At 39.5% G+C, this 12492-nt stretch overlaps 1 protein-coding gene across 1 annotated transcript in view; it reads right to left on the reverse strand.

The window, feature by feature from the left end:
• Positions 1 to 3793: 3793 nt before the first annotated feature.
• The window catches only part of LOC132590520 (klotho-like), a 39815-nt gene continuing 31116 nt past the window's right edge, over positions 3794 to 12492 (reverse strand). Inside the window, exons 3-5 of the mRNA XM_060263431.1 lie at positions 11352 to 11617; positions 6374 to 7481; positions 3794 to 4563 (exon numbers count right to left, since the gene is read on the reverse strand). Of these exons, the coding sequence (XP_060119414.1) occupies positions 4226 to 4563; positions 6374 to 7481; positions 11352 to 11617 (1712 nt within the window). The 3' untranslated portion in view covers positions 3794 to 4225. The remainder of the gene's footprint in view (positions 4564 to 6373; positions 7482 to 11351; positions 11618 to 12492) is intronic.

Below are 12492 nucleotides of genomic sequence, written 5' to 3' on the forward strand. Positions count from 1 at the left end.
GCAACAAAGGGTTTAATCTAGAACAAAGAGCTCCGCTCCAAAGACAACTTTCCACTCACATAAGTTCTTCCATCAGCAGAAAACTTTTCTAGTCAATGAATGGACACTCTCTGTCACCAGGACACCTTACACAAGTGGAAGAACTCCTTCTGGATTCATCTCCATAGCTTGGATCCAGCCTCAACTGTTCTGCACATATGTCAAGACAGCCAACTCACCACTGCTCAGTCTAAAGCACTGAGGACTTGGAGTCAGCATCTGCACACATTCTACTGCAGTATTCATAAACTCAGTAAAAATTTCCCCAAACTCCTAGAAATTCAATCTGTACAACATCTGCTGATATGTGTCTTACTTTGTTATGCATCACCTAGTCATCACACATACCCTGCACCATGTCACTGGATGCAACATGTTTTGGACATGTCCCCTCCCCCATCACCAGAAGTGATGTCAACCAGCCACTCCCCTATCTCCTGCCATGTCACCAGAAGTGACTGAAAAAGGCCACCCCATTCCCCTCCTGCATCACCGGAAGTCATGTGACCAGTCTCTCCCCCATCTACATCACCGGAAATGACAGGGACATCTTGCATATTAATTGGGCAGTTTCCATATACAGCCACACCCCTTCACCATCACCAGAAATGATGTGTCTAACACCACCCCATCCTCACCATCACCAGATGTTACCTGAACAGCCCTACTTCATTTCATGTCATTGAATGTCCTTTCTCCAGTGCCACCCACATATAGGGACATTGCAAGTTGGGTGTGACAGGATGACACCACTTCTAGTGCTGTAAGAGGGTGTGGCCTAATATGTAAATTCAATTTGTACCTTGTATTGAAATAGGCCCCATGTCAAGTAAATGAATTCCTCAATATAAATGGTGCCCTTTCCCCACTGACTGAGACTTCTACCTGATCTAAAAGGGAAGATGAAAAGCAAAATGGACATTTGACTAGTTTGTTGCAATCCAGTTTGCTTTCTGCATATGCCTGAAAATCTAAATTCCACTCCACACCATATTGAAACCAGATAAACAAAGAAGCAACACAAAAATTTAAATTGTATGCTCCAAAAAGAGATAGATGGCTAACAGATGCTTCATCTCCTATTCAGATTTTAATTACTGTAACGATCATCATCAGTATAAGTATACATATGGAATTATAGAGAATATGTCACTGAAATCTATTCCCTAAAATCTGTAAATATGGTAATTCTATTTTGAAACTTTGCATCTTGCAAACAGAAAGGAAACACTTTCTTACTTACAAATAAAATCAGCTTAATTCATACACTATAAGGTGCCTATAAATTCATGTTCATCAAAATGACACAATATTGAATGCAATTTTACTGCTGATATTGCAATATTGCCATGTTAAGGATGCAATTTTGCAATGATTTAATGTTTTCAGTTGAATGCAGATGAAACTAGTAACATCCCTGCAGAATAAAACCCAAAAATATTCACTCTCAAAGCATTCCACAGGAGTAGCAAAAACATTCAGGAACTTCTTTGCAAACTCCACTGGCATATATAAAAGCTGCATAACAGTCAGCTTCATGACAAATTTCTTAAAGCATCATGGATGGCATTAGTCAATAACAAGACTAACTTATCACACAAAATCATCAGACAAAAAGACCAAATGGTCGTTTGCTCATTTTTCAGTAAATGGCCACATTGCTCAAGCTCAGTGCTGTGTTGTCTTGTCAAAGCAAATAGCAAACAGAGTAATTCATTTAAAATGAGCAACATACCAAAATTTGGCATGCTGCCCCTTCGCCTGAAGAATGTCTGTTGATGGCATGTAAAATTAGACTCTCCTGCTATGGTAATCACAAAGTTCAAAGTTGTTGAATACCATGGCTGCTTCCACACAAAGATAACAGGTATGATGGGACTGAAAGGGAAAGTGGTGCCTGATATGGCCTCCACATGTGACCTAACCCACTTTGACTTCAATGCTTCCAGAAACATCAATTCAAATCAGGTTCCAGCAACATCAGAGCAAAGGAAAGGAAAACTATGGGAAGCAACAGAACAACACCAGGAAGAGGACGGTGTTGTATGGATGCTCCAAAACCCCCACTGCCGTATGAAAGCTGAGGCAGAGCAAATTCCCCCACACAGAATCAACCTTACTCAGCAGAAGTTGGCTGTGCAACCATGCTCTAACAATCACCACAAGCTTTTTCCTCTCGCCCTCCTTTCTACAGAGCTCAAATGCAGGCTACATCTTAAGACCAACTCTTATTGCCAAGCCTGCATGGTCAAGCAAACTATTAAAATTATCAACATCTACACAAACACACCAATCCATTAAAAAAAAAAGAACCTAGAGGGAAGAATATACTTTTACAGAGTACAACTGCAGAACCTCAGTGCCTCAGACTTAAAAATAAACAAGTTTCTAAAATCCTAAAGTTGGCTTTTCACTGAAGAAGAGTCAATGAAATGGCAGCAGCATCCTTTTATGCATATAAACGAACAGCCTCACAGGAAAACCACAACACAATCACAACATCTCATTCTACAATATCCTCTTTGGCCACAAAACTCTTCTCTGTCTACTGTCAAATGCATTTGCTTGTTTGTCATTCTAACTATTCTCTCATCTCCTAAAATTATCTAAGGGATGATCTCACCATGAAGGTCTACGAGCAGCAGATTCCAGAGGGAAATGCAATTTTGTTGCCTCTGATCTCTATCATTGCACATGTTTGTTTATATATATATATGCAGATCAGAAGAGCAGTGACTTTGATTTTTCACTTTCAGGTACCACTGAATTATTTTCAATACAACTAGAACAAGAAAGGCCCCACAAAACTTTCATTTTATTCTGAGATATTGGCAATCAACTATTAATAATGGCTATCTGAAATCAACAAGTAAGTAAATAGCTCTGTTTCAGATACATTGGAATATTTTACATTCTAAAAAGAATGCAAAATCTGCAAAATATTGGCTGTCATCCAGCCAGTAACATGTAGCAATTACTGGGTCCCAAATGGGGATGCCACCTTCCATGTTCACCAAAATATGTATGGTCTACCAAAGCTTTTTTGTAGCAAGAACTCCTTGCATATTAGGCCACACACCCCTGAGGTAGCCAATCCTCCTGAAGCTTACAGTAGGCCCTGTAAGCCCTTGGAGGATTGACTACATCAAGGGTGTGTGGCCTAATATGCAAAGGAGTTCTTGCTACAACAAAAGCCCTGTGGTCTTCTTACTGAGGTCTAGATGATTAGCACATTAATACTTGTGTAGGCATTCATTTAGGTTCAAACAATATATTGCAATTAGTAACATGAACAGTCTGGGTTTGCTTGACCTGACTTTCTCTGTCAGATGTCAGGAACGGAGGAACTTGTTTTCTAAGTGCCCAGAGTCAGATATGGTTTCAACATTTCCCTCATCGTGTTTTCCCAGCCCAAAACAGCCTTTTAAGTACATATGCAGCACCTCAATGCAACAAATAATAATAAGAATTGCAGATTTATACCCCGCCCTTCTCTCTGATTTAGAGACTCAGAGCGGCTTACAATCTCCTATATCTTCTTCCCCCACAACAGACACCCTGTGAGGTGGGTGGAGCTGAGAGGGCTCTCACAGCAGCTGCCCTTCCAAGGACAACTCCTATGAGAGTTATGGCTGACCCAAGGCCATTCTAGCAGGTGCAAGTGGAGGAGTGGGGAATAAAACCCAGTTCTCCCAGATATGAGTCCACGCACTTAACCACTACACCAAACTGGCTCTTGGGGCAGTTTCATAAAAAATAACCCTCCTCAGGGCAGTTTCATAAAAATTGTAATATGCTATTTGGCCCATAGCTGAATAGACAGAAACATTCTGTCCATCAGCTGTACAGTCATATTACTGTTACTCCATTCTATGCCCATTCAAAGCAATAGGCTTACACTGCAGCAACTCTGCACTGATTGCTCTGGAGGGCACTTACCTTGCAGTGGGGCGTACAGCAATATCAGCAAGCCAACCACTCCTACAAGCCAAAATTGCTAAGACAGTGAGGAGTTGTACAAGCTCCATGGACACAATCCATACTTATTTTTAGCACTCTACAGCATTAGGCAGCATAAATGGCTTTATAGTGCAACAGTAATCAAAACAAGGCATACTGAATTACTTCCAGTTCCCCAGGTAATGTAGGTGAGAAAGCTACAAGGGACACATGCAAAAGATCAGTGCTATTTGTATCTTTTGTCAAATTTCTTGGAGTAGTTAATTATCATAAATACGGTGACAATGAAAGCAAAACATATAAAAGATATAAATGCAATAAAAGATCTTCTGGGTTGGAAAGCAACGTAGTCTGTGTCAAGGACAATTTCTTCTGGACAAAACAGTTCCTGGGTTTCTGGGCCTGGAAAGCCACCATTGTCAATTATCTCCCTGTAACGTTTGGCAGAAGATCTTGGCTCATACCGGTTGACAACATAATGATAAAGGCCATATTTAGGATCTGTCCTATCAATGAAACAATAGACAAAATAGCCTTGGATGTTGACATTATCCAAAGTATAGGCTGCAAAACAGAACAAAACAAGAGGGAAGGGAGGAAAAGAAATTAATGTCGTGCTTGTTTAAACCACCATATGCTGCTAAATCCTAGGTTTGTGTTCCTTCAGATAAACAAGGAAGATGTCTTGAAAAACTGACATAAAAATGTATTAATTGACCAAATTCTTATAGTATTAAGTCCATATAAGATGAATCCTTCAGAAGGAAGGATTCCATAAGAAGTTTTCTGTTAAGGACAAAAAGAAGGACAATTATAAGAGAAAGAGGAAAAATTCAAAAGAAATCATGTGGCACCTTGAACACTAACCAATCTATCAAAGCATTTTGTGACCCAGATATGGAAATCAAATCTTTCATTAGCAAATACAGATTATATATGGACAGATTGTACAAACACACTCAAAAGGAAAAATTCTGAGCAGTATGGTTAAAAAGCCATGAAATGCAAGCACAGCCTATGACATTTTTACACACAACTAAAACAGTAAAAGATAAGCACAGAGACCAACTACAACTGTCAACAGAGTTTATATAGTTACTTTTGAATTTACAGACTTGAAGTCAGCTTCATAGCATGAGTAGGCTGGGACATCAAAGCCACACAGTTTGACTTGAGAATCTGATTCTTCCATGTGTTCTAGAACAAAGATTTTTGAGCCTGCAAGTATCTTTGGAACTAAAAAGCAATGGTGGGTACAAATGCCAAATGACTGCCGCAGGATGCAAAGAAACAAACAAAATGTCAGGGAGTGAGGTTATGCAGAACTCTAGAAGTAACTCTTCAATGTTCCAGGCAGAAGCTCAGCTTGACAGGAAGCCTTCTCAAAATAACAGATGGTTTTAAAATATTGTCTTGCATATACACAGCTTACTTTCAATTACACAGCAAAAATTCTTTTGCTGTGGTGGCAGCTGCTGCCAAAAGCAATACTTTTTTAAAAAAAACCCTGTACAGTCAATCAGATCTCTGATAGCCAATTAGAAGCCCTGCCAGGCAAAAGTCTCACCTGGCTCCATCAAGTTTCTAAAAGCACTTGGCAGGTGTCAGGAAAAATTCTGGTGGGCATCATAGTGCTCATGGGACCCTTGTTCTAGACCTACCTGCCTTGGAATCTGTGTATTCTTCCAGTGTCAACATATATATTTGTAAACAAATAGAAGGCACTGTGAGTGTTCTCTCACAAGGAAACAGACTCTGTAAAGAGGCTCAGAAGTTACCATTGAAGTAATCTCTGTTTGCAAATATATGGCTTCTCTAGAACAAAACATGCAATAGGTTCTGGTTCCATGGCAACATGGCATCAGGTTCCTAGTATTGCTTTGACTACATGTTTTTTGCCTTTTTGATCAGCAGGAGGTAAAAGACAAACAAAAAGGAAGATGACAGTTCCCAATGATGAAGGAATAATAAACAGCAGCATTCTTCTAGGATCCCAGGCTGAGAGAGAAAGGAGGGATCAAGCAGAAAAACTCCAAGGGAAACTGTTGTGGGGGGTCTAAAAGTGAAACAGGTATGTGTGGTGGTCAAACAAGGCATATGTGGTAGATGTGGTAATCAAACAAGTCACCACAAGAATACACAAGGCCCCAAATAGACACACTGTTCTTGTATGCTTGTTCCATTTTGAAATATCGCTTCGAATACCTCAGTCTAGCCATAGTCTACTCCTGGAAGGACACAGTAGCTTTTAAACTACTGCTGCTGTCTTCATGAAACCTGGATTTTCCACCTGAAAGGCAATAACCATTACAATTCAGAAAACACAGTATAAAACTTGTATCTTGAGGCATTCATTTTTTTTAAAGACCCTTACCTTTTAAAGCTTCATTGACATAACTCTGTATGTAATATATCCTCAGCTTGTCTTCAGCTGCATCTGGCTTGTCATCAATCCCACTGGCTATGATGTAAATTGGTACATCACCATATTTCAATTTTACCCACTGGAGGAGCTTGCGCAATCCCCAAGGCACTACTCTACTTCCACTAGGTGATTCCAGCCAAGTGATGTCATTGAGCAATTGGACTTTGAGCTTTTGATCGTATTTCTCTGGGTCTTCATTTTCTGAGTCTACAAGTACTGTAGTGTAGTGACTTAAAGCAAAAAAATCAAATGAACCACGTATTACCTTTTTTTCCTCCTCTGAGAAATAAGGTAAGGTAATGTCTCTACTGTTTCTTTGGTAAGGCCACTGTCTCATCATATCCGGATAGTCACCTTTTCCAAAGATGGGTTCAGCAAACCAGCCAAAGTCAAATTCCAAAACTCGGTTGGCAGCCATTTTGTCTTCTTCAGAAAAGGGACAGGCTGGCTCTGCCCAGTCAGCTTGTAAGGCAATTGATATTTTACCCTTCTGAGTCTTCCTGAATTCTTTATCATACAGGTGCCAGGCTTTAGCGTGACCCTTCAATAGATTATGCGCTGCAGTGAAAGTCAAGTTCTTGGTGTAAGGCTCATTTATTGTGATCCAAAATTTGACATGCTGGCCAAGCTTTTTAAAGCAAAGTCTTGCATATTCCTCAAAGGCACGCACAGTCAAAGGGTTCTCCCACCCACCATGCTTGGCTAGAGAAACAGGAAGTCCTTGATTCTCACCCATGGGCTTCCACAAAGCAACCACAGGAGTTATATTAACTCTAAGTAGCTCACTAACAAAGCACTGATAATAAAACAGGAGTGTGTGGTTAACATAAGACAGATTTCCTGAAGGGAGAATCAAAGACCATTTCAAGGTAAAATAGAAGTGTGTGATGTGCATTTCTCCAAGTAAAGAAATCTGAAGCCTGATGGCAGCAAGATCAGCACAGTGACGCTTGCGTTTTGGGGCATCAACACCCTCAACTTTAATGAGTGTATTGGTTCGATAGACATCCCAAATATAAACACTGGGATCAAGGAACTGGGAGGGAGTTGTATCAATCTGGAAAGGGGGAAAAAAGAACAGATTCGGTTTATTACAAAGAGGAAAACATAGGCAGACAAGCTCAAATGACTAACTGAATTTCATAGGAACTTGACATTTATTTGCTGGTGTTATCTCAGTACACTCACAAGATTTTATATTTCCATTATTTCTTTGCATATTTTAGGGTAGATTTTATATTTCCATTACTTCTTTACATATTTTAGGCTAGTCTCAGTCATACATCATAACAGTATCTGTTGTCAACATAGCTACTCTCATGTTTGGGCATATTTATCCCATACTTATAGGAATGAATAGGTCTTTCCCTTCTAACTAAATAGTATAAGGGGAAACCATAAACCTTTTGGAGAGAAGAAATAGATACTGTCACATGACATAGATATAGATACTGTCACATATCGTCACATGACCTGGACGATAAAGAAACTTAGTCAGAAACTTAGCAAAGTCAGCCCCAGTTAGTACTTGGGTGGAAGCTCACTAAGGAAGTCTGGGTTTGCTACACAGAAGCAGGATTTGGCAAGTCAGTTCTGTTCATCTCTGAAAACTCTACGGTGGTCATCGTAAGTCTGCTGCAACTTGACAGCACGTTGCACCACCATGTCATGTGATCTTCTTCAGATGACATCAAGAGATGACTGCTATTATGCTTATTTTCCAGTATGCTATAATTTAGCTGATTGTCAAATATTGCTAGAGATCTTACTGGCACTAAAGAAATTATCTTGAAAACAGATTGTCCCTTTCCCAAAACATACACTGAAAAGAACTGGGATAACAGCACAGATCTGTTGTCCTCATTTCTTTGTGGTATCAAAAAACAAAACCCTGATAACACCAACTCTGCTATTCAGTATATACAATGTAGGGGCATTTGGAGATGCGCTGCCTATCTTTATCTTTTTCCCTTTTCTCCTCAGAACTTTTTTCTCTACCACATGTTTTTTTTTTCAGCCGCTTCCCCCTTTTACCCATGGGAACAAAAATCCTTTCCCTGACTAAACACACCAGAGGTACCGAACCCAATATATTCTCACAGTTCAAGATGCATAGTTATGTTACTCTCTCTGTAGCAGCAGAAAAGAGTAAGAGTCCATAGCACCTTAAAGACTAACAAAATGTGTGGTAGGATATGAGCTTTTGTGAGTTACTGCTCACTTCTTTAGATACAGCTAGAATGTGAGTCCATCTGTCCTATTTCAGATGCCAAATGATATTAGCAGGCAAAAGACAAATAGCAGGTATGACTGGTTTAGGTGTGATACACAGAGAGGTAGTAGGTGTGGAGAAATCAACTGGTAAAGAGACAGGAAACCTAGGTCTGGATTCAGTGCAGGTAGATGCATGGTCTTGAGCTTTGTTATCAGTTGCAATTCAGCAGTCTCTAATTTGTAAGAGAACTGCTACTTTTAGGTCAGCAACTGAATGTCCTGGAAGGTTAAAATGTTCCTCCACTAGTTGTGGTTTCTAATGTCAGACTTATGTCTATTAATTCTTTGCTGAAGGGACTGGTCTGTTCATCCAATGTAATGAGTGGTACTGGGCTCCCAGGCTTTCCTAATATTATCACAATGTGTGTGTGTAATATATGAAGGTGGGGGAAGGAGAGCTATATTCCAGTCATTTCAGAGAATCTGAAGTCAAATGAAAACTAATTGGACTCATTCATAATATTTGTAAATGACAAACATTGCCCTCTATTTCAGACCCATATATTTCTTCTGGCTATTCTGGCTCATATAAATGTGACTTCAGTGGTAGAGAAAAATGACTTATTTAAAATGTGATATAGACATTTATACATTGTCTGATCAGATAGCACAATTTGCCAGAGTTTTACATTTGTTTACATGAGGAAAAAATCTGAATTTTGGTGCATTTTTATTATAAATCTTTATTTTTGGAGTCTGTATGGTTGTCATATTCTTCTATGAATTCTGCATTGTATGTGTCAAGACTGCAACTGCCTTTGGTCATTAATAATCAATAACATGATCCTAATGATAACTCATTAAAATAATCTGGTTTCCAATTAATTGGACATACCTTCTACCTATTAAAGTATTTTAATCTATTTGCTTAGTGGACTAACACTGGAACCTTAAGCAGAGGTATATCCTTCCAAGTTCACTAAAGTCAACAGCTTAGATGGCTGTAACTCAGCTTAGGGTGGCACTGTGAGTGTTTCTGTTCTGCTTATTTTGTTGTTGTTCAGTCACACAGTCAAGTCCGACTCTTTGTGACCCCATGGACAAAGTCACGCCATGCACTCCTGTCTTGTGAAGTCTGTCACTACTTCCATGTCTTCCCCTTCTATTTGCCAAGGAGTGATGGGGCCGGATGCCATGAACTTAGTTTTTTTGATGTTGAGTTTCAAGCCTACTTTTGTGCTCTCCTCTTTCACCCTCAACAAGAGGTTCTTTAGGTCCTCTTCACTTTCTGTCATTAGAGTGGTATCATCTGGTTATAATTTGTGGTTATTAACAGTTATTTTTCCAAGTTGTCAATCTGCTTTGTTAACATTATATGGATGAAACATTAAATGCCACTGCACTCCAAAATAGTGTAAACCAGCTGTGGAGTTCTAACAAAGTGCTTAGTCAGAAGTTGCTGTTTTTTTCTGGAAAGTTCAGTGTTGGGCTCACGGGACAATAATAAAAAGCATCGTGTCAGAGGGAAATAGCTTTTCTGGAGAAAAATCCCTCATCGAATAGTAAAGCATGCATTTTCACAATCACTGTGGGAATGCAGTCAGAAATGTTTTTCCAGCACGATGCACTATAAATCATGCAGCCTCAGCCCTGCAGCACAAAATGTTTAAGAGCCCTTCTGAAGCAAACAGTCTGCAAGGCCTGAAAGTGACTGTAAAGCTCTCTTGTGCTAACTGGGTCAGTAACTTTGCTGGAGTTACCAGTCTCAGTCTTGGGAGGCACCAGCTCCAGTTCCTATTAGGAGCCAGGAGAGTAATGGCTGCACAATTTTCTTGGAAGTATCAGTGTACCAAGCATGGTGCAAGGTAATGATGATACAGTCGCCAAGAATATAACATTTTATCTTTTAAAAAAAACCCTGTGTTCCAAGCCAAAACAACTGGAGAAGTCCTATCCTGGGTGCAAACTGAAAGCTAAATTTTAAAATGTTATATCTTCATTACATTGCCGTAAGGTGGGAGCTTAATTATAGAAGATATTTGAATGGGTATTTTTAATGTAAACAGCAAATTGGAAAGTGCCATAACCTCTGTCTGAATCAGTTTTCCCAGCCCAATTTGCTGCTTACTATTAAAAATACCCATTCAAACATCTTATATAATTAAGCCCCCACCTCACTGCAGGAGAGAGCTCTCAATCCAAGTCTTGGATTGCTGCACATCCCAGACCCTCCCACACCTGACACAGAATAAGAAACGTAGTAACTGTTTGAATTTATCATTTACACGTATGGCACTTTAGAAAACAACATAAGCCAAAAGGAAAGATCCTTGTCTCAAGAGGCTTGCATATACATTTCAACAGTGAGAGAGAGAGAACAAAGGGAAGAAAGGAAAAAAAGAAGTAAGGGTAACCAATAAGGAAAAGGGAGAAATTGAAGACCTATGAATCACAGAATGTGTTATCATGTGTCTGTCTCCCTAACCACATGATCAGCCACCAGATAAAATGTGGGCTGTTTTTAATTTGTTTTTTGCCAGGAAAATTGAGCACAATCTCACACTACGTTATCTGACCATCATGCAAAGCCTGAATGCATCCAAAGGATAATGTGTTGCTGACGAAGCACCCAACCAAGCTGTTACAAAATACGTTCGATAATCTCATTTCATAGGAAATGAAAAGGAAGATTTGGTTCTGTCATTTGACTTACGTGGAGATTATTTTCAATAATTCCCCAAGCAAAATTACAGGGGAAAATCCCTTCTATCGGCTGGTTTTCTGGTAATGGAAGGAAACCATTTTTTCCTATCACTTCTTGGTAGAAATGTGCTGAAGACTTTGAGATCAATTCTTTATCATGGCTTTGAAAGTCAACATAAAATAGACCCCTTCGAATGTTGCCTCTGATCCACTCAAAGCCGTCCATGAGCGACCAAACTGTGTATCCAATGACAGGAACTCCATCGTACCGAATAGCTGAGAATGAAACAAAAAATAAACAATTAAATAATATCTTCTTATGTAGAATGCATTGCAAGCATCTGAACAGTTGTATATGTATTCCACCCAAAAAAAGTACAATTGTTCGAGCATTTTACAATAGTTTTCAAACTATGATGCTTTAGGCTATCATCATGGGTAGTGCACTGTTAGAGCAGAAGTCATTTCATTGCCACCAGTTTCAACCTGTGATCTGACAACAACAAAAGAGCTTGAGTGTCCCTACCCTTTAGAAAGGAGTATGATTTTGGATGGCCCAAATCCTATCAGATCTCAGAAGCTAAGTGGAGACAGACTTTGGTTGATACTTGGATGGAGACAGCTAGGGAAGTCCAGGGTGACCATGCAATGCAGGCAACGGCTAGCCACCTCTGAATGTCTCTTGCCCTGAAAATCATACAGGGTTTCCATTACATGACTTTGCTTCCACTTACTTCCTCAGGTCCCTTTCCTTATGGTCTGTTTGTCAGAAAGAGCGAAGTACTGAGAAGTTTTCCTGCGACTGTCTGCCCTGGAGCCCATTCTTATCTTGTGACTTCCCAGCACTCCAGCAAGGTTTGTATTCAGGAAATCCCAAAGAACAGACTAATGACATGGTTATATACCATTATCACCTTTCCCTGTCACTTCTCTCTCAAATACTCATAAGACTCATGCTGTCATCCTCCCTCCAACACCCACATCTATTTTTGGCTTTATCTGCCTTCTTTTCACATCTAAAAAACTGCAAAAAACAAATTAATTCTGTTACTTGTGCAAAATACCAGTATTAAATTTTAAAGCTATCTTCAAATCATAACAAATATGTACATGTTTCCTTTTGCATTCTGTTTTTGTTGTAAGTACTCACA

This window comes from Heteronotia binoei, unplaced genomic scaffold (genome assembly GCF_032191835.1).
Source record: "Heteronotia binoei isolate CCM8104 ecotype False Entrance Well unplaced genomic scaffold, APGP_CSIRO_Hbin_v1 ptg000122l, whole genome shotgun sequence".
Lineage (NCBI taxonomy): Eukaryota > Metazoa > Chordata > Lepidosauria > Squamata > Gekkonidae > Heteronotia > Heteronotia binoei.